At 42.6% G+C, this 23,622-nt stretch overlaps 1 protein-coding gene across 3 annotated transcripts; it reads right to left on the bottom strand.

The window, feature by feature from the left end:
* Positions 1-726: 726 nt before the first annotated feature.
* LOC5518787 (serine/threonine-protein kinase MARK2) lies at positions 727-23,380 on the bottom strand. Of its 3 annotated transcripts, XM_032363488.2 has the most exons (12): positions 22,995-23,380; positions 19,084-19,226; positions 18,820-18,969; positions 18,077-18,132; positions 17,463-17,616; positions 16,057-16,184; positions 14,655-14,747; positions 14,178-14,319; positions 13,416-13,699; positions 11,603-12,657; positions 9,159-10,391; positions 727-1,126 (listed from the first exon to the last, which is right to left on the bottom strand). In XM_032363488.2, exons 1-12 carry the CDS (start codon positions 23,244-23,246, stop codon positions 1,070-1,072), a joined length of 3,747 nt encoding a protein of 1,248 aa, XP_032219379.2. In that variant the 5' UTR covers positions 23,247-23,380; the 3' UTR covers positions 727-1,069. The 3 variants fall into 3 exon arrangements, with proteins under 3 accessions (XP_032219379.2, XP_001638710.3, XP_032219380.2); XM_001638660.3 differs by lacking the exon at positions 727-1,126 and having other exon boundaries at positions 7,863-10,391; XM_032363489.2 differs by lacking the exon at positions 727-1,126 and having other exon boundaries at positions 7,863-10,391; positions 12,332-12,657.
* Between the last annotated feature and the right edge of the window lie 242 nt (positions 23,381-23,622).

Genomic DNA, 23,622 nt, shown 5'->3' with positions numbered 1-23,622 from the left:
GCTTTCTTCGCAGGCTTACGTTGCTGCAGCAAACAGACCTGTCGATTTTCAGCCGGCGATTGAAATTCGCTTTTACGAAAAGTGTACAAAATCGCCTAGGGTGGCGTAGGCACCACACGAATTCATTAATCCACGTAGAACCATCAGAAAGGTGGTTCAGCTAAACAATGTATGTTGAGGCATGCCTCTCTCGAGTAGCGAGGGCAGACTGGCACGTCTATCCACCGTCAGTGCTGAACAACGCAAGACCAGTTACAGTACCGCGCGGTTAAACCAGCCTTTTTGTTTTGAAATGGAGGGTTTTTACGGCGAACTCTCACATTTTGGCGAATGCTAGGAAAACTAGCGCAAAGCTAAGTCTATAATTTTCTTTATAACTCCCTCATTATCAAAAAAATCTGTCATCCTTTGTACAGTATGGTTTTAATGCTGTACACTCAGTCAAAACAGCGACTGAAGTCAGCCTTCCGTACCTTGACTCGAACGATTCACTACGATTGTAGTGAATCGCATGAGCATACGATAGTCAGCACAGTCCTCGCAACCACCAGGGGCTTAGCTAGGCAGGTGAGCGCGTTGCCAGTATTTGCTGAAGCTAAGGTGATCAAGTATAGATATTAAAGTGTATGAAAGTAAAGTGTATGAAATCTGGTAATTCTTATATCATAACATATCCATATTTGGCGCGGCCAATGGGGGAGGGGGGGGGGGGCACAGCCCGCAGCCTTCACATAGTTGGAGTTTTATTAGATCACATGGTGGAATATTGTGTCTTCCCCCAAATACAAGGAATTAGTAAAAAAGCCAAATAAAACTGTGATCAATCAATTCTTAGTCTATAAAGGTCTCAAGGAAACGCTCCACTTTGATCCACTTTTGTTTCACTCTGTTTCTCGCCTTTCCACTTTTTGTTGGCAATAGATGTACCGCAGGCGTCTAAAAATCCCTCCAGTTCACTTCAAGCCATTATGTTCCCCACAATCCGTTAGCAACAGATACAGTAGAGGTCTGTTTGAAGCCAGTGTCATGTTGCAAATTGTTGCACTCCGTGTCTTGCCTTCCCCTTTTGTTAGCAACAGATGCAGCAGCTCCTCACGTTGTCCATAATCCCCTTTGGCTCTTTCTCCTTTGTGTCAAATACATAATAGGTATCAGCATGACTTCATAGATGATGACGTGATGTGCATGTGACACGATTATCACGTTATATGGTTCAAGTTCCAAGGTAGAAAGGCGATAAGTGATGTGAAGATTTCACGTTGGATAGTCACGTGATGAGAGCCAACAGGTGGAGCTAGTAGCATGATCTCGCGTTGCATGATGGTTGCAGTCGATGTCATGTGATGACAAATGGCTTTGGATGCTCGAAACGTAGGTTTGGATTTGCGACCAGACTTTCCTTCCTGTGACAGCACTATTTATACACCAAATGGGTGCACTATCCCGAAGAGGTGTGTGTGCGTGGGGGGGGGGGGGGGGGGGGGGACTAATAGTATCATTTTTACCAACAAACATCCGCCTTCAATCCGCCCAACTCCACTTGGCACTATCCCATGATTACCCTCCCGTTCTCACCGCTGCCACCAACTACCGTACCATTCCATCTACCCATACTACAACCACTGTCCCCTCCTCACCCTAGGTGCCATGGTACGAATACCCGGTTTTAACCAAAAGTACTGTTACGATACCCCTCCTTCACAATGAAACAACTCTACCATCAGTATATCTCTGTTCTTGCTCTCAGTTCCATCCACGTATTAATGCCACTATTATTTCAAAACCTTAATAGGTTAAAAAAAACTTGGCTTACTTGAAAAAAAATCTATCATACCCGGGTGTTGATTTCATCCCATCCGCTGCAGAGCAGTTATAAAAATCACTCGATCTTCACTGACATGAGCCACGCCCTTCCCTCGGCGGCCTCAAGTTTGTCCCACACCTACTTTCCCCCCAACACACCCACCCCCCAACACACCTAACCCACCCCCAACACACCTACCCATCCTCCAACACACCTACCCACCCTCCAACACACCTACCCACTCTCCAACACACCTACCCACCCCCAATACACCTACCCACCCCCAATACACCTAACCACCCCCAACATCAGGGTTCTTGCCGTTTCTCTCGCCTTATGCACCTACAATATATATCGGGGACAGTAAGGGTTATTTTCGTGACCCGTGGACGGCCTTTTCGTTTATCGTGAATCGTGAAAAGGACAAATTAAAAACCGTGATCCGTGATTGCTTCTTTCGCCGTGATTCGTGAATGACGAAATTTGATCAAAGTGAATCGTGATCTATGCTCTTTAAAAATCGTGAATCGTGATTTCCGAGTAAGGATTTATCCTTGTCTTCAATTTATCAGTTTATCGTGAAACGTGATTTTCGATTTTTGAAACTCGTGAAACGTGCAGCCCCCCCCTTACCGCCCCTGATATATCACTTCCAACTTCCTCTCCACATTGCCAGCTCATGGCAACCCTCTGCTGACAAATCTAGCTGTTACCATGGCACCAGCATCTTCACGAACTCTGCTACTCCACCAGCTCACTGCACCTCTACCTGCAGCACTTACTTAAACATACTAATCAATGGCTTTCGTTTATCTGGGACAAGCAAGCTAACTACACAGCTTCCCTACAGTAACTACAGTGGCTGATTCAGGGGTGGCTCCAGGCCCGTACCCAGGGGGGTGCTAACGCATCCCCCTTCCCCCCCACAACGGCCGAAGGTTCACTTTCGGTTCCCAATGGACGTGCTATTTGTAGACATATATAGCATAAGCTAGATCACTCTGGTATGTAGCCAAATCCGACAATAGACGTCTCATGGAGATACTGCAAAGGCATAGAAAAATCCCTTTTTGTCCTTTCGGGGATGATCAGATCTTTATCAGGGAACTCATTCCCTCCCTCCCCCCGAAAAAAAATTAGGTCCACTTTTTAGGATTTCGCACCCCCCCCCCCCCCCCATGAAAAATTCTGGGTACGGGCCTGGGTTCCGTGAGTTCATTCAAAAAGTTCAAACAAAATGATACCCGTCATTGGTAGTAGAGAAATGAGATTAAGAAATCCACACAGTATCGTCCCGTACCGTCACTGAAATGACCAAAAGTTGGGGGGCTTCAACCTCTCCCCTTCGCGGCACCAACAGTCTAATTAACTGGACTACTACTCCCCCCCCTCTTCAACATACTGTTAATTAACTGGACATCCTACTCCCTTCCCCCCTCTTCTATATACTGCTAATTAACTGGACATCCTACTCCCTCCCCCCTCTTCTATATACTGTTAATTAACTGGACATCCTACTCCTGCTATTGGTAGGGTACCTATGGTGGCTTATAGGAAACCTAGGAGTTTAAAGGATATGTTGGTGCACTCCTCTCTTAAAGAGGATAGTACTCAGGTTAGAGGTTGTGGTAAGTGTGGCGGTAAAAGGTGTAGGGTGTGTAACTTTCTTAAGACAGGGCGGGAGTTTCGCAGTACAGTTACTAATAAGAAATATGTCATTAATTTTGACTTGGACTGTAACTCAGATTTTGTTGTTTATCTAATTACTTTCTCTATGTGTAGCAAGCAATACGTAGGGTCTACTATCAATAGTTTTAGGAGGCGTTTTAATAATCATAAAAGTAGGTTAAATAAGCACCCTAGTTTACCGGTTAGTAAAAGAGTTAAGGATGACCTTATCTATCAACATTTTCATTGCGACAACCATTTAGGTCTTAATAATGTTATGGTACAACTTATAGATAAGTGTAACTCTGAGGCTCAGCTTAGGGAAAGGGAAGGCCAGTGGGCTTATCGGCTTAAGTATATCTACCCGCGGGGTCTTAATAGTGATGACTTTTTTTGTAGTAGGAACCCACGTAGAGAAGTGTAAATTCTTTTTATCCATAGCGCGCGCTATTCTAGAAAATGCGCGTTTTTGTCAGTTGTAATGTTTTTGCGTCTCGCGCCACTATTCTGATGTAAAAATAAGCTTGTTACGGTTCACCTTCTACAGTCTGCCCTGAAGAAGTCTTATTAAAGACGAAAATTTGGCAGAGTCGATTTCCAGTTTTTGGTGTATTGTATTCATTGTTCTGGTACGAGATCGCGACAGTTTGGGCTTTTTGATTCTGTTAATTAACTGGACATCCTTCTCCCTCCCCCCCACTCTTCAATATACTGTTAATTAACTGGACATCCAACACCCCCCCCTCTTCAATATACTGTTAATTAACTGGACATCCTACTCCCTCCCCCCCCTCTTCTATATACTGTTAATTAACTGGACATCCTACTCCCTCACCCCCCCCCCTCTTCTATATACTGTTAATTAACTGGACATCCTACTCCCTCCCCCCTCTTCTATATACTGTTAATTAACTGGACATCCTACTCCCTCCCCCCTCTTCTATATACTGTTAATTAACTGGACATCCTACTCCCTCCCCCCTCTTCTATATACTGTTAATTAACTGGACATCCTACTCCCTCCCCCCCTCTTCTATATACTGTTAATTAACTGGACATCCTACTCCCTCCCCCCTCTTCAATATACTGTTAATTAACTGGACATCCTACTCCCCCCCCCCTCTTCTATATACTGTTAATTAACTGGACATCCTACTCCCTCCCCCCTCTTCTATATACTGTTAATTAACTGGACATCCTACTCCCTCCCCCCTCTTCTATATACTGTTAATTAACTGGACATCCTACTCCCTCCCCCCTCTTCTATATACTGTTAATTAACTGGACATCCTACTCCCTCCCCCCCTCTTCTATATACTGTTAATTAACTGGACATCCTACTCCCTCCCCCCTCTTCAATATACTGTTAATTAACTGGACATCCTACTCCCCCCCCCCCTCTTCTATATACTGTTAATTAACTGGACATCCTACTCCCTCCCCCCCTCTCTTCTATATACTGTTAATTAACTGGACATCCTACTCCCCCCCCCTCTTCTATATACTGTTAATTAACTGGACATCCTACTCCCTCCCCCCTCTTCTATATACTGTTAATTAACTGGACATCCTACTCCCTCCCCCCTCTTCTATATACTGTTAATTAACTGGACATCCTACTCCCTCCCCCCCCCTCTTCTATATACTGTTAATTAACTGGACATCCTACTCCCTCCCCCCTCTTCAATATACTGTTAATTAACTGGACATCCTACTCCCCCCCCCCCTCTTCTATATACTGTTAATTAACTGGACATCCTACTCCCCCCCCCCCTCTTCTATATACTGTTAATTAACTGGACATCCTACTCCCCCCCCCCCCCCTCTTCTATATACTGTTAATTAACTGGACATCCTTCTCCCTCCCCTCTTCAATATACTGTTAATTAACTGGACATCCTACTCCCTCCCCCCCTCTTCTATATACTGTTAATTAACTGGACATCCTACTCCCTCCCCCCCTCTTCTATATACTGTTAATTAACTGGACATCCTTCTCCCTCCCCTCTTCAATATACTGTTAATTAACTGGACATCCTACTCCCCCCCCTCTTCTTTATACTTTTAATTAACTGGACATCCTACTCCCTCCCCCCCTCTCTTCTATATACTGTTAATTAACTGGACATCCTACTCCCTCCCCCCCTCTTCTATATACTGTTAATTAACTGGACATCCTACTCCCCCTCCCCCCCTCTTCTATATACTGTTAATTAACTGGACATCCTATTCCCCCCCCCCTCTTCTATATACTGTTAATTAACTGGACATCCTACTCCCTCCCCCCCCCCTCTTCTATATACTGTTAATTAACTGGACATCCTACTCCCTCCCCCCTCTTCTATATACTGTTAATTAACTGGACATCCTACTCCCTCCCCCCCTCTTCTATATACTGTTTAATTAACTGGACATCCTACTCCCCCCCCCCCCCTCTTCTATATACTGTTAATTAACTGGACATCCTACTCCCTCCCCCCCTCTTCTATATACTGTTAATTAACTGGACATCCTACTCCCTCCCCCCCCCCCCCCCTCTTCTATATACTGTTAATTAACTGGACATCCTACTCCCTCCCCCCCTCTTCAATATACTGTTAATTAACTGGACATCCTACTCCCTCCCCCCCCTCTTCAATATACTGTTAATTAACTGGACATCCTACTCCCTCCCCCCCCCCTCTTCAATATACTGTTAATTAACTGGACATCCTACTCCCTCCCCCCCCCTCTTCAATATACTGTTAATTAACTGGACATTCATCCCCCCCTCTTCTATATACTGTTAATTAACTGGACATCCTACTCCCTCCCCCCTCTTCAATATACTGTTAATTAACTGGACATCCTACTCCCTCCCCCCCTCTTCAATATACTGTTAATTAACTGGACATCCTACTCCCTCCCCCCCCTCTTCAATATACTGTTAATTAACTGGACATCCTACTCCCTCCCCCCCTCTTCAATATACTGTTAATTAACTGGACATCCTACTCCCTCCCCCCCTCTTCAATATACTGTTAATTAACTGGACATCCTACTCCCTCCCCCCCCCCTCTTCTATATACTGCTAATTAACTGGACATCCTACTCCCTCCCCCCCCTCTTCAATATACTGTTAATTAACTGGACATCCTACTCCCTCCCCCCCCTCTTCAATATACTGTTAATTAACTGGACATCCTACTCCCTCCCCCCCCTCTTCAATATACTGTTAATTAACTGGACATCCTACTCCCTCCCCCCCCTCTTCAATATACTGTTAATTAACTGGACATCCTACTCCCTCCCCCCTCTTCAATATACTGTTAATTAACTGGACATCCTTCCCTCCCCCCCTCTTCAATATACTGTTAATTAACTGGACATCCTACTCCCTCCCCCCCTCTTCTATATACTGTTAATTAACTGGACATCCTACTCCCTCCCCCCCTTTTCAATATACTGTTAATTAACTGGACATCCTACTCCCTCCCCCCCCTCTTCAATATACTGTTAATTAACTGGACATCCTACTCCCTCCCCCCCTCTTCAATATACTGTTAATTAACTGGACATCCTACTCCCCCCCCCCCCCCCCTCTTCAATATACTGTTTGGCATGCAGGGCCGTACCTGGGGGTTGGGGCGCACCCCGCACAACAGCGGAAAGTCTACTTCCAGTTAGAAATTTACGTGCTTTTTGTGGACAAAACTATAAAGCATAATCGAATTAGATAAAAAAAGGCATTCCTAGATCACTCTAGTATAATGTCAAAAATCTAAAATTCAAACGTCTTGTGGAAATGGCATAAATAAATCCTTTTTCTTCTTTCGGGGGTGGTCAGATTTTTATCAGAAATCTCACGCCCTCCACCCCCTGTAAATATTAGGTCCACTTTTTCGGATTTCGCACCCTCCTAAGCAAAATCCTGGGTACGGGCCTGGTATGTTATGTTTCGACTTTGTTATGTTTCTTGTTAATGCGGCATTGTCACCAGTTTACTTCCGGTCGATTACGTAAAAATCTTCAATGATATTTAGGGAAAACGCGAGAAATACTTCAAAATTACAAAAAAAAGTGTGTCTATTGGAAGTTTCTTTGATGATGTGACTGATAATTTAGGGCAGATGCCCTGTTAAGTAGCGCGAATTCTAATAGATTCTTTTGTCTCTTGTCGGTTGAGGTTTCCGTCGCCCTCTGAAAGTAAACTGCTGACAATGCTGCTTAATGGCGTCAACTGTAGCAAAAATGAAAACGTACATGCTGGAACAAATAGCACGCATGCGCGTATAATTGAGTTCTGGAATCAAAGTTAGTATCGTTCCCAGACCCTCTTCAACAAATGTACGCAAGGGTTAGAAGAGGACTGGAAAAGACAATGAGACGGGAATAAAGCTAGTGTCACACGTACGCATAAGTGTGTTTTATTCATAATTCATATATTCATATTTACCGTATTTTCATAATAAATTGTTTATTCTTTTCTTTTCTTCAAAATATTTTGTCTAATTTTAATTTTCAATAAATCTCAAAATCATCGGAAACCAAGGGTAAACATTAAACTCTCGTTAACTTTAACGTTAAAATAGCGATTAATGTAAATATTTTAATTTTACTTTATCAAAAATACAAATTCCATGCGGATAAATAAAATGTGCTACTTTTTTTATGAGGCGCTGTGAAACGTGCCTGCAGAATAGATTTACTTTTTTTAATTTTATTCATGCATGCGATTCCATCTCCTAATACAACGCGACCCGTAGAACCGTGATCCATGTCATTTTTTTACAGTTCTCGGTTGCTCGAGTTTGTTTCATCCTTTTAAAAAATGGATTTGTACCCCCCTCCCCCTCCCTCCCCCTCCTAAGTATCTAATGACCCGTTCCTAAGGCTCGCGCTGTAAGGTGAGACGGTCTAGGAAATGTGTTTACTTTAAATGCTTTAAATAGTTGCATAGACAAGCGTTCACGTATGTAAGTAAAATATGAATTTATCAAGAATTTATTTTATTTAGATCTTTGAATATTGCCATTTGGAGTAAACCCAGAACTGTCTTTCTCTCTGATTGTGCCAGTAAAAGGTATCATTGTCTATTTACTTCCGGTGTTTAGACTTCCGGTGTTTAGAACGGATCACGCGGCCTTTTTGGTGGCAATCTCGCGGCATGGTACTTCACGTAACCATCAATATATTGTCCTAGACACTGACCCTAACCATATTGATGGCTACATGAAGTACAAACTGTTGATTGGCGGTGCAAGGGCATTTTCTTATGTTCTACTCATAACACTTAGCTGTTTAAATTTCCTGCTCAATGTTAGAGTTTATAAGTTGAGACATGTTTAACCATATGTTATCCTCGTTTTAAATTTTCCCGTTACGTTTTTCGACTCTCTGCAGTCAAACTTTTTCTGTTTAAAATTCTTACCGCTGTGTTATAATTTTACCGTTTTGACTTTAACTCATTTGAGGGCTATATTTGGCAATGGAACACTGTGTTGTCATTTGACCGTTACGATTTTCGAGGGGGTGGTGCGAGTTTATGAGATGAGCTTTGTTTAGCCAAGGTATCCCTGTGTTACCGCGTTGCCTTTCTACTAACACGTGGTGACTTGAGTACCGTGTATTTGGATGACGTCATGCGAGGCGGGACATTCGGTGACGCGTACAAACATTCTCGTTCATCCACCCCGTTTTGACTTACTTCCGATTTTCGCGCCATTAATGCATCTCTCTCCCCAAGCCCCTCACGATTGTAGTCCGCGTCGTCAAAATGCTCATTTGCTTGAGAATCAGTTTTTAACTCGTCTTCTATCTCTTCGCCTTTCTTTACTAGACTTGACATCTCCACGGGAACCCTGTGGCGCTTATCTTTATCCGTAACCGAATACTTGACTTCCATAAAGCGTGGTAATCCTGTGGATTTTTGCGCCTGTGCGTCGAGTGATACATCCCCTGATTCGAGCGATTTTCTGCCGGATCGCGGGCTCGCCTTTACTTCCACGTGAATCTCGGTCACATGACCACGTGACTCCTCGTCACGTGATTTCCTCGTGTCCAGCGATATGGTTTTCCGTCGTTGCCGGGCTTTGTCTTGTGATTCCCTCGTGGCTTTTTCAGGCTGCTTGGAAGGCTCGTGTAAGACCCCCTCGATCGCTTTCCGCGATACGTTATCTATAGTAGATCTCCGAACCTGGTGCAGGTCACGTGATCGCCTGGGCGACCTATTGTAGTCCTCTAGTGACGTACCATCTAATCGATGAGCCAGCATTGGCGCCGGCGGAAGGGTCAGCGGTTCTAACGGGGGTTGCTTTGTATGTAGCTTAAGAGCTAGGTTTGGCAGGAGTGGCTCGCGTGGAGTTATGGGTAATGAGTAGCGGTTTCTGCGAGGTGACGTCTTTTTTGAGTCGTCGCTTGAATTTGACGAAGTAGAGCCACGACGTCTCAGAGAAGTAGAGAACGACTTCAAATTCTGTCGTCCATCAAAGTTATCCCGATTCTCATTCGTCGGCGATACCTTCCCCATGATCGCCTTGTAGAACTCCTGTGAAGGATTCACGGGCGTAGAGTGTCGCCTAGAAGGCTTGGGACTGCAGTGCACGGATATCGGACTGCGGTTGCTCTTCAGCACTAATTTCGCAGGCCCATTGTTAACTTCCGATTTTGTGGTTGGAGCAGCTTCCGGTTCTACAGCGGAAATTTGGCACACTAGCCCGTAAGTGTTCCCGGCTGAGTTCTTGCGCCTGGGGACCGTCTGCGCATGCTCGCTGGGTTGGATGGGCTTCCTGATTGGGCTGGGTTCTCGAGTGACGGGGTATGCCCTGCAGGGGAGGGATGGCCGCTTTTGTTTGCTTAAGGTGCTGGTTTCCGTGGTGACGGATGGGTTGCTACGCGTGCGGCCGCGTGATGGAAGTGACGCCCTTCGACTCGCGTTCGCCTAAAAGACACGACAATGTTAGTCAGACCTAGTTCCTTAAAGGTAAATATAGAAGCGCGAGTTGAATTGTGGGATGGGTATCCCACAATCCACAACGTAACCAATTAATCATTCCTATAATCCACAGTACTCCTCCTCATCCTCCAGCATGCAACCACTTCCTTGATAGACGATCACTTCTACACAACCTTCCACTCGCTAGTCCTTAGGGGGAGGGGTGTTAGAGCATGCAGTTTAACACCATAGACTTACACTCAATTCTCCTCAACCTTTCGCTCGCCCTAGGGGAAGTGTTAAAACATGCAGTTTAACACTCTGTGAAGGCGCATTCCCCGGGTGTTCCTTGTCCATAAGTCTGGATCCCACATAATGGTTCAGATGAGAAATTTAAGATGGAAATTTAGGGCAAATATTTCACATGAATTATCAGTTCGCGGCGCCGGAGTATTGTATTAATAATGTTGCTGCTTACAAATATCTTATCAGATTAGTTTAATTGCCTTTTATTATTATGTTTATTTTTATTATTATTGCCAATCCAGTTAATAAAGGTTATTTTCTTCTCAAGTGATCCAGAGGCTAGGAAATTATAATTAAAAGGAGAACACTGATTCCATAAACCTCGTTTTACTAAATACCCTGTTTTGGGGTTGGTTATGTTATCATCAAAATGGTTACATTCCTGTAAGGAAAGAAATGAAAGTGGTATGGATATTAAAGCTTGCTTTACATTGTGGAAAAATCAAACAAGCGCGAAAAAAAAGATGGAAACTAAGGAAAACAAATAGTCGAGCAAACGAAAAGGCATACTTTTTGCGAGCACGAACTTTGGTTTTTATCAATTAAAGAGCAGCGAGAATTTTGAAAACAAACGTTTGGACAGCGTCGAATAAAAAAAGATAAATTAAAAGCAACGTTATTTAGACTAGAAAATACACTTGACGATCCTGGAAGATTATGGCTGTTAGATGAGGGTGGGGCAAATAATACTATTAGAAGGAGCAACAGTATTATAGTCGATCTTAGAGCGGATTACGTTGTAATATTCGTTCATTTATAAATACATTCATTATTGTTATTTGTTGTCGATGATGCTTGTTATTGTAAAAACACCTTTAAATGACTCTTAGCTTATAAATGATGAAATGGGTGGGAAACAGACCCTATGCCACAGAGAGCTACTCGGGGAAACGCCCTTTCTCACCACTTACCACATTCTTGGGAAGGTCAAGCGGCAAGGGCTTTGGGGAGAGTGGGACCGAGACCACAGTGGTACTAATGTGGGAGGTGACGGGACCGGAACAGCTGCGGGATCGACCCGTGATTATCTCGGGACCTTGCGGGTTCACCACCTCCTCGCTTTTACTTAGTCCTTTGGCGTGATTCACCTCTGTGACCTGCTTGATATGTTCGTTGAATTTGTAGTCATCGTGCACTTCCACAGACACCGGAATCGCCTGCACAATGACCTCGCCGTCTTCCGTGATTTCATTATTATTAATTTCAACCGCCTTAATGGTAGTCTCCTCGTGTGAGGTCACCGCAAACTCTAGCACATCCTCTGGTCTTTGTGCTAAAACATTATCCCCTTGACCACGCCCTAAACCCTTTTCCACTCCTTGCTCAAGTAAATTATCATTTGGACCTTGCACAAGCACCTTATCCTCTAGCCCTTGCTCAAATACTTTATCCTCTAGCCGTTGCTCAAGCGCCTTATAATCAAGTCTTTGTTTTAATGCCTTATCATCTATTCCTTGTTCAAATACCTTATCCTTCAGCCCTTGCTCAAGTACCTTTTTCTTCAACCCTTGCTGAGGTACCTTTTTCTCTAGCCCTTGCTCAAAATCCGTATCCTCCAGCCGTTGTTCACCATTACAATTCCTTCCTAGCATATCCCTTGGTACACAAACACGTCGAACCTCATCCTTCGTTTCGAGTACCTCATTTTCCTTATCTTGCTCTCCATTGGCAATGTACGGCTCTCGCGTATCATCCGTCAAGATCACTGGAACCGTGATTTCAGTTTCTTCAAATTTCTCGTCATTTCCTTGCTCTTGTGTGTAAGCGGCGTAAGAGATCTTGCGCTCGTTGCACGGCTCACTGATGTCGAATACCACCGCGTCCCTTCGACTGTACGGTCGGTCCTCCTCACGGTCCTCAGGGTCCTCGCAGTTCCCGCCGTTCTCGAAGGCCTCGGATCGCTGGACTTGGCTGCACATGGGGACCGACAATTGGTCTCTGCTGTCTTCACGATTTACATTTGAATCTGGAACAAACAGTCAGGAGTCAGCAAAAAAAAAATAGGCCCGCAACAGTATAAATGTAGCTACTTCATCAATTATTACATCAGTTTCAGAAATATTTCACTGTGACTACAAGCACATACACATTATAGTTGTTGCTGAACTTTTAATTTAGTAACTTCGGAGCCAGCATTCATTTGTTTCAATCGAATCTTCGCTATTATTAATTGTAACAAAAAAAAAATGGAAGCTGTAGATCAATGCGTATTTATACTGACAATTACAGTCAGTCCCATGTTTAATTTTGTAATCATAAATGTCATGTCTGGCCATCGAACACTGCTTTCGACCAAAATTTTCATATTCGGTTGAGGATAAAGACGCGTCCCCAAAGTTTAATTGACGACGAGCTATTCCCAAACAAGACAAGGATTTTGGAATCGCCGAGGTCGCGCAATAACGAATTAAGCTGTAACTCTCAGAACGAGCGCGTCTAAAACTTCGATTCGTTTTTGGCTCTGACACAAACGAAGGAGGCCAAGGCTTGACTTAAGCCCCATCTACACCACCAATTTTTAGTTGACAATTTTTATGTGACAATTTTTATTTGCTAGTGTAGATGAAGCAAAGTCGGCAATTTTTATGTGGCAACTATAGTTGCTCAAAAGCTAGCAGGTTTGCTTTTTCTCGACAATTAAAAATTGTGACATTAAAAATTGCTAGTGTAGATGCCAACAAATATAGTTGTCAACTAAAAGTTGTTAGTGTACATGGAGTTTACCTCGAAGAAGTGGTCCGTCCTGGTTACACGACAGCCGTTTGCGGCGGGCATCGTCATCCGTAGAATCTGTCGACTCAGCTTGGGATACCTTTGCGAGCCTCTCGTCACTTGGCGGTCCAAGGGTTTCTTCTATTCGTAGTTTCTTCGTGGAGGCGTCGGGCTCGTCTCGGAGTCTAGCCCTATCTCTCCGTGAAGATCGAACGGAGTTTTTCGGTGGATGTCGTAAAAGATACATCCGTAGTTTCTTGCTGAGGAGATGGTAAACACACGATGCGGAGTTGGACCTATCAAAGGAATTGTATGATTGAGTCAATCATACATTGCCGTTTAAAAAATATTATCAAGAGATCCTGGGAGAGCGGGATGGGATAAAAGCGCTTGTGCTGTCTAACAATTGCGCCCAATCACGCCACATTCTTAAGTTCCCGCCCAACACACAAAGCATTCCCCTCCCTACCAGCCTGTGTAGCAAGGGTTTCCGTGGGTTTCCGGGGAAATACAGAGCGAGCGAAGAGATTAGCCGCACAAAGAATGGAAATGAAGGATTGGAAGTCTGGCGGGAATGACGACGTTTGTGTTCACGGTAGACCAATTCAGGAGGCGTATCTGGGAAATACAACGAGTGCGGGCAAGCGGATTTTCCCCCTCTCATTATTTTTCAGCGTTCATACTCTTCGCTCGCTCTTTATTTTCGCTGTATCCCCATGAATTGATGCTCAGGCCTCCCTTACCCCAATAACTAGCGCCTGCGCATTAGCTTACTTGTTGTTAGTAACTCCGTCGATGATATCTTTTTCGGTAAAGTTCATCTTCTCGACCATGTGGTTCAAGATGTCCATATTCAGGTAGATCAGTCGCAGGTGATTCGGGAAGACAACCGGCGTTAACTCGTCATCCTCGTATCCTGTCAAAACGGTCGTACATACAATGTCAGGGAGTGGACAAAGGGTAGGCTCTACTCGAGCCGTCGCTAGGCCTCATGTGCCCCTCTAATGATTGGGGCACCTACTGCGGGCTCACAAAAACGAGCTGGAAATCGAGCTAAGGGCAAGGGCGGATCCAGGATTTCTTGAGGGGGGTAAGGTGGAGGGTCAATTTAATAGGACTGTAGTTTAATAGAACTGTAGTTCGGTCAATTCCTTATTTCTAATGTCAGCCGATGGAAATGGATGCTTTCTCTTACTTGGTATATTTGCTAGGATGACAAAATGGCGACTGACAAAAACATAAATGATGTACCTTTCTTGAGCCAGACGTGATTTATCGCTTCATCCAATGAAATACGCTCATCAGGGTCAAAGGTCAGGAAACGCATCAGCAAGTCACGACAGCCTTAAAAGAAAGCGAATGGATTAGCAATATTATTCAACAACACTATGCTCCATTCGGTCAAATTTTTGTCTTGCGTGCGAAGTGGCCACCTTGAGAGCTCACGCGAAGAACAAACCATTTCATTGACATGAGCTAAACAAGCCAACCAACACGGCAAAGAGTTGAGCCCCAGGCGAATGGCTTGGTCTTATGTTTGAAGTTATATGTTATTATCCATATCTTTATTTTCTTTTTAGTGTAGTAGGTTGATTTTTTGCAAACTTATAAAATAAATAAAAATCAAATTAAATGTGCGTGCATAAGCGTGACGCACTCACTACATCCATTTATTTGTAATGCACGTCGTAGTGGACGTGTTTTTTCTTTTTCTTTTTTTATATTAAAGCGCGTTTTTTTACATGTATAAATGTGTTATAAATGTGTTACAAATGTGTTATAAGTGTGTTACAAATGTGTTACAAATGTGTTATAAATGTGTTACAAATGTGTTATAAATGTGTTATAAATGTGTTACAAATGTGTTACAAATGTGTTACAAATGTGTTATAAGTGTGTTACAAATGTGTTACAAATGTGTTACAAATGTGTTACAAATGTGTTAAAAATGTGTTACAAATGTGTTACAAGAGTTACATGTATAAATTGATAGCTTGATAAAAAACGCTATTATATATTTTTTAACTGTTTGTATCATTTTTATCTGTACTCTATGTCAAACCCAAGTAGCCCCTCCCACCTTGAAATCACAAACCAACTTCCGCCTTCGCCCCCCAAACCCACCCCCAAAAAATTGGGGACCATTCCGCAGCCCCTGATATTAGTTCTGACATTCGACAAGTCAAACATTACTCAGTAGATAAGTCCAACATTACTTACTAGGAGTGAGCCAGTCAGGCACAGCGTTAATCTCTGCCCGCACCATTTTGTTGTAAAGTGTGATGCCCTTAGTAAACCCATTTATTTGTAATACAGGTCTTACAATAATTAAAAAAAGTGTCGCTCCTGACGTCCTGGCCCAACATTACTCACTGGGCGAGAGTCTGTCCTGCACGGCATTCATCTCTCTCCGTACCATCTTGTAAAGTGAGTAGATTCCCTTAATAAACCCATTTATTAATAATGCAGGTCTTACTAAACTTTTAGTAGTATTAGTCCTGGCCCTCGATAAGTCCAACATTATACTCACTAGGCGAGAGTGACCCTCGATAAGTCCAACATTATACTCGCTAGGCAAGAGTGACCCTCGGTAAGTCCAACATTATACTCACTAGGCGAGAGTGACCCTCGATAAGTCCAACATTATACTCACTAGGCGAGAGTCTGTCCGGCACGGCGTTCATCTCTCCTCGCACCATTTTATTGTATAGAGTGACGATGTTGAACGGTTCCGCGGTGTAAGGAAGCTTACCAGTCAGCATGGCATACATGTTCACTCCACTGAAAAGATGGGCAGCGTTTTATTAGCGTTGTCACAAACAGACAAAGTACATAGCATATACATACTTCTAGTATTTTGTCGTCCTAGCAAAATACCAACTGTAAAAAAGCATCCATTTCCATCGGCTGATTTGGGGAAGCCAATGCGATATTTTCGATTGAATTTGGTAAATTAAGTAATAAACTTTGTTTTTAGATGGTTATTTCGGGAACATATTGTGCGCCTTCAGCGGCGGATCTAGCTTTTTGCCAAGCATATCAATCAATGGCTGTCGTTTTTCTAAATGGTCTAAAATAGCCTATCGCGAGCATGCGGGAGACCTGTGATATTCTAAAACGTTAGGGACTAGGCTGCCATCAAAATCGTAGTAAACACGAATTCCTGCAAGTTTACGTGGAAATTTTCGACTTACAAAGTTCTAGAGCGATAAAAAAGAGAAAAAATGATTAAAGCGGGACTCCCAAATATGGTATATAGTGCCTTATAAGGAAATGACCGAGCGAGCTAGAAAAACGACAGTTTTTAAAACAAGATTGACTGATGTGGGGGAGGGGGGGGCACAAATATTTTCGTCATTATTTTACCTTCGTAACGATTTTGGAATGAAAAGATACAATGAAAACAATAAAATAAGGCAGCCCAAGGGGGGTTAAACTTCCTTAACCCCCCCCCGTAGATCCGCTACTGGCTTTCAAATATTAAATAGAAGCAGAGACAACGGTGAGGCCTACAAGGGCACTTTAAATGATTTAGCAAAAAAAAAAAAAAAAAAAAAGGAAAATAAAAACAAACCGGTCATCCAGGTCTAAAAATTTGTAGCTTGTCAATGCAACACGAGGCTGCGAGAGACACGGTTTTAGCTGTTTTTACCTTATACATAAACAACTGCAACTTAAAGCCGCATTGTCACCAGTTTACTTCCGGTCGATTACGTAACAATCTCCGATGATTTTTAACGAAAAACGCGAAAAATATTTCAAAATATTGAAAGCAGTGTGTCTATTGGAAGTTTCTTTGAGGATGTGATCGATAATTTAGAAGCGGATGGCCTGTTAAATATCTCGGATTCTAATAGATTCTTTTGTCTTTTAACGGTTGAGGTCTCCGTCGGACCTCCGAAAGTAAACTGGTGACAATGCGGCTTTAAGACACGATTCTTGTGGGAAATCATATTTGAAATAGGCGTATACTGTAATAGAAACAGATAATGGGGCGAGGTCGAGGAAACAACGTCATTGTTTCCAAGCGAGGACCAGGGTTTGTAGCATCGTACTTACATGCTCCACACGTCCACCTTGGTCCCATATAGCTGATGTCCTAGGATTTCGGGGGCCGCATACGCAGGGGAGCCGCACTGTGTCTTGCAGTAGTCCTTTATCGGAGAGAGGTCCCCAGGCTTGGCCACGCTTACCGTGTTACTTAGACCGAAATCTGAGCAAGTAAATTGATTAGTATCCGAGCAAAATCCGCGGATTTTTCGAGTACTCGCCGAACATTTATGAGTATTCTGAGATAATCAGAATACTCACCAAACCTTTTTCACCATCCAAAAAAATATCCATTACAGAAAATTAACCGACATTTCTCAACCAACACTTCCTGATAACCAGAACACTAACCGAGAAATTTTGAATAACCCGAACATTCATCGTTTCTTTTTTTTTGATAACGCGAACATTCATCGATTTTTTGATAACCCGAACACTAATCGAATAGTTAAATATAACCCATCAAAAAACAAACGAACATTTTTGGATAACCCGAACACACAACGAAAAGTTAAAGATAACCCAAAATATCATCGAACGTTTTTGGATAACCCGAACACTCACCGAATAGTTAAAGATAACCGGAAAATTAATCAAACATTTTGGGTAACATGAGCACTCACCGATAATACGGATGTTGTATTCCTCATCAAGCAGCAAGTTTTCAACCTTGAGGTCTCTGCGAGAATGCGATAGATACGTTTGTCTATATCCCACAATACATCCTGAACCATCTTTGTTTTCGCATTAACTCCCTTTTCCTCCTACCCACAATCCTTCCCATCACCGACGGCCACTTATTCCGATCCTTTAACCTTAACGGCAAAGGGGAGGGGAAGGGAGGAATTATATTCTTGTGGGAGTGCGAAATCTAAAAAAATGTGGACCTAATTATCCGAAGGGGGGGGGGGGGGGGGGGGGGGGGGTGGGGGGGAGAGGGCTTATAAAATTCTGACCAGCCCCTAAAAAACAAAAAAGGCGATTTATTCAATGCCATTGCAGTATTCCCACGGGACGTTTATTATCGGGTTTGGCTACAAGATTTATGTCACACAAGAGAAGAATGCCCTTTTTATGTAATTCGCTTATGCTTTATAGGAACATGCAGCGCACTACATAAATGGGTTTTCCCGCTAGGCACGTTTACGGCGAGAAGGTATATACTTGTGAAGAGGGGTTGGATGAGGCTATATATTCTTAAACAAGGGGGATGGGCAAACTTCTGTATCATGCGCCCCTGGTGTAGGAAGTGGACTGCCAAGATGAGCTACCGGGGTGGGTACTGTACAACAAGGGAAAAGGGGTACGAAATTTTGAGAGAGTGGTGGGTGGGGCTGTATACTTTTATCAGGGGGGGCTGGCTCACCTGTGTATAATGCCGCCCTGGTGAAGGTACTGGACTGCCGAGATGATCTGTCGGATAAACTTGCGTACTTCCGTCTCGCCTAAGCGCTTGCGGTAACAAATGTAGTCCATGAGATCACCACCCCCCGCCAGCTCAAACACAAGGTAATACCTAGAAACATGATGGCATTCAATGAGACTTTGGAAAACACCAAATACATCAGCCTAGTAGCGATTTTGAGACTTTGGAAAACACCAAATACCGCCGCCTAGTAGCAATTTCTACCTGTTTTCTGTCTCCACGACCTCCAGGAGTGATATGATATGCGGGTGTCTGACCATCTGCAGAATGCGGGCCTCGCGGCGCATATTCTTACTGACATATCGATCCTCAAGCGCTTGTTTCTTATCGATAATCTTCACAGCGACCTAGAGAAGGGAGAGGTAAGAACATGGTGAGGGGACAATCTTCCATCTTCACAGCGACCTAGAGAAGGGAGAGGTTAGAACATGGGGTAGGGGGCAATCGACTATCTTCACAAAGACCGAGAGAAGGGAGAGGTTAGAACACGTGGTAGGGGAGAATCTACCATCTTCACAGCGACCTACAGAAGGGAGAGGTTAGAACATGGAGTAGGGAGTAATTGATTATCTTTACAGAGAGTATAAGGTTTTAGTATGTACTATATAGAACATGAAACGGTTCTCATTTAAAGTCCAGATATATATGTACCGACCCGAAATGATAAAATCGAATTGTGTTGATAATAACAGCATCAAATATTATTGCAATTGATCATTTGTGTGATTCCCTTTCTAACTCATTGGGGATTATATTTTTATAAACACTAAAGTTTGAAAACATCTTCCATCCTAAAAACACTCTACAAATAAAAACGGCCCAGCATCATCTGAAAATTTGACGTTCTTGTAAAAAAAATATGCATATACAATAAAACGCTGTTCGAATGTTGGCCTCAGGGCACCGCGGATAAGAGATCAGATAAACCCAAGTAAAAGACAAGAGGACCTTTCAAAAACTGGAGGGCTTTTTACACAAAGATAAGACAAATCAGAGTAACGCAATTTGTACTTCGTGCACAGATGTAATAGCGCTAGCACTAATGAGGCATGTCGACATCACAATGAGCTTCGGATACAGCTGTTTACTAAGTCCGCTAATGACACTCTTGGAGTCAGGATTAAGGAGTCAATAATTCCTCCCAATGTGGGAACAGTGTTTGGCAGAATTCTGCGCATTTTATTGGTTAGTGGGTGTTGAAAGCGTGGGCACAATACTGACACCGAGACGTTACTCGCGAGCTGTTTGTTATCCTACGACACACTAGGCGATTTTTTACTCTCGTACGAGCGAATTTCAATCGCCGGTTGAAAACCGCCAATCTGCTGCCATGTCAGGCGTCTGATTTGTCCGATACTGGCGATCAAATTCGCTGGCGATGGAATTCGCTCATACGAGCGTACAAAATCGCCCAGTGTGTCGTAGGCTTTAGGGAACTTACGCAACGACAACGGCGAGGAGGATGTGACAAAAAATGGTTTAATTAATGCTTAGCGCTCAACTCTAAACTTTTTGTAGTTCTAAAAAAAAGTAGAAATCCCTTCTAGAAACGCACGAGAGTATATAAAAAGAATGCTCGCACAATATACACTCTTTTTTTTTATCTAAGAGCCTTTATCACAAGAATGCCCAGCTTGAAATTTCCTTAAATTCTGAAAACATGATAAGAATGTCGAGGCTCAGAATGCGCTTGTAAAAATTAAACCGTTTTCATAGTGCTTGCTGATGAAAACACTTCAAGAAAATTGAAAGACGGAAACCAGTAGGTGAATAAGTAGATTTCGGAAAGACTTTTGAAAGGCGCAGTAATCAGAAGCGATAAAGCTGAAAACTCCGATTATCGGAAAGACGCAATGGAAGCCTCATCTTCATACTACCATAATTCATAGCATAGCTGACACTTGTTAGCCTCATCACAAGGCTTTTCTCGGTCAGCTCTACTCATTCGGATTCAAAATGGCGAACACTTGAAGTCATACAAAAGGCGGTCGTGTAGCCTTTAGAGGCCTGGGTGGAGGCTAATAATCTGCTTGTTTTACACGGAAAGATTCCTGAATCACAAAACCTTATATCCTGCATTTCAAGGTCGGTGTATTTCAAGGCCGCATATCAGGCGCTGCGGGAATCAGAATATTGAGATACTCATAGCCTGGTATGGCTCTCACTCGAACTTATTGGAATATGTTTGATTTTCGAATGGGATTCCTGTGGCGCGCTTTCGTCGCAATTTTATCGAAAAAAAATAAATACCATAAAACGTAACCCCCTACCCCCTCCTACCATCCGGAAAAAATATCTTACCCTGTGGTCTGGCACGAGCCAAATGTCAAAGACCTTATGACCTATTTTACGGATCAATTTCAAATACTGAAGGAGAACTCCTTTCATCAATGGGTGGGAGCGCATAAGTGGCTTACGACGAAGCTAAAATGTAAAAGGAAGACAACCCTGAGGCTGAATCGCGCATTGTCTATTGAGATCCGTTTAATCCCCGTTATCCATTACCAAGCTTCCTTGGAAAAAAAATAAATTCACTTCCATTTAAGTCTCTCTGCGCTCAGTTACGTGTGAGGCCTATTGTCGGAGATCTGTTTGAATCTGTATACAGAGGGACTGACTTTAAACCCCCAGGGTCCGTTTTTATTAGTGGATTTGGTTCGTTTAACGCCGAAATATTCCTTTCCTTTGCATTTATTCTCGTAGTGGCCGTATAAAAATTTCACACTGCAAAACGGATTTCAAGTCTGCAATTAAAAAAGAACTTTGATCATGTAAGTTATAAAAGCCATGGAAACTTTACCTGCATTTTTGTATTTCTTCTTCCATTGTTTTTGTGTGTGTGTGTGTGTGTATTTTGTAACATAACAAGGAAACGACGAAAATAGACGAGCTAAAAAATTTAAACAGCTGATTATCGCCAGAATTGTCATCAAAAAAGAAAAAATGCAAAAAATAGTGCTTAAATATTTAAATATTAAGAAACGTTTATTAGTTCAAACTAGTTAAACTTTTATAAACCATCATTATAAGTTTCCCCTTGTTTTTAAACTTTTAATTTGGAGACAATGAAGAAAATCGAGACACAAAAAAAGAAAAAAAAATATGTTTGAAAACTCTTTCTAATTCGATAACAATAGAAGTAATCTTCTGTTTGATATCTTGGTCTTGCAAATAATAAATACTATTTTTAGCTTCTGTGAAGCTTCTGTGAATTCAAATCATAAGCTAATTAGTGAAGTCCTGGGACTCACAACGCCACAAACACTGACACAGTGCGAGGTACTACAACTTAAGTTAAAACGCCTTGATCCCACGACCTTCGTGTTTACAAATTGATTTTTCTCTAACGTCAAATGACCTTTATAAACAAGTATAGAGTGTTATTTTAATGAGTTTGGCTAAGAAAACTACCATTCCCTATTATCGCTGATAGATTGAAAACAAAATCACCTTTATATGGAACATACACCATTTCTAAAACCCTCATTAAATATTTTATCGCAGTCAAAAAACATGAATGATAGCTCCAAGGAGAAAAGGATAGAGTGAGCTAAAATGAGAAGACAACAAGCTTATTTAAATGACAAAAATTATAATCTTTAGGACAAGAGTGAAGAGAATTTGTAGGCGGGAGGTTTCTATAGCAAAACAATATCCGAAACATGTCAGGTATTCAAACTACGAATGGTCCTTATTGCATTTAATATTCTAAACAAAACCAATAAACAGTGAAACGGCCACGCAGTCATACGTAGCTAATGTGGGAATTGAAATGCAAGTCTTAAAAACAAAACTTATCAAGCCTAGTGCCAACATTGTAGAGATAGTTTATATGAGAGATTTATTCAGCTGCGCGATCCGAGTATTCGAGGTTTATACATAGGTTTATTGTGACTGGGTATCTATAGGAATTCATAAAAGATTTAATCAGAGCACGCCGTGAAAAGTCAATAAATTCATGCTAAGAATTTTTGCCCTGGTTTCGGTGGTATAAATCAGTGTAAAAACATAATAGCGTGAGTGTTGCGGTTAAGTGATTTTTCAGTTAAGCCGCGCTATGTTTAGGTTATAAGGACGGAAACCTCAGCTTCCCCAGCGATAATTATTCCACCGACCTTTTCTCCCGTGAGCACATGGAATCCTTGTTTTACTTTGGCAAATGATCCCTCTCCGATGGTCTTTCCTAAGAGATAATTCCCAACTCTTTTACACTTAAGAAATCGCTTGAGCTCTTCTCTGGAGACATGAACTACACTCGGAGGCAAACAGCCGGCGTTTGTTACAGGACTGGGCTCTCTTGCGGGCGATTTTCGCCTCTCTCGTCCTTGTCTATTGCTAGACATGACTGAGGTTACATCATGTCTCATTATTTACCCCAAAGTCATCTAATGTCGTCCATTCTGTTTGCCTTTCCGCGCTCAAAACACGGCAGTTATTCGATGCGAGGAAACCTCCATGCGAAGTTATTTCAGCGTTGAAAGATGACCCCTCGTCTGACCACATGAGGTGACAGATTTGACCAATTTTGACATGTCGCTATATTATAAACACACCCCTTTCCATCCGCTAACTGGTTGCCGGTTAATTTGGTTTAATTAAACAATCCGTTATTAATTGTACCGGTGCCTTCTGTTTTCGTCACTTTGTAATCCACACTATCTCCTTCCTTTTATGTCCAAAATTGAGCGAGTCTGTTAAAAAAAGCATTGAAATAATCAATGCCTTAAAATCCCCGATCTTATT

This window comes from Nematostella vectensis, chromosome 14 (assembly GCF_932526225.1).
Source record: "Nematostella vectensis chromosome 14, jaNemVect1.1, whole genome shotgun sequence".
In the NCBI taxonomy this organism is placed as follows: Eukaryota; Metazoa; Cnidaria; class Anthozoa; order Actiniaria; family Edwardsiidae; genus Nematostella; species Nematostella vectensis.
This window is presented reverse-complemented; position numbering and strand designations above follow the sequence as displayed.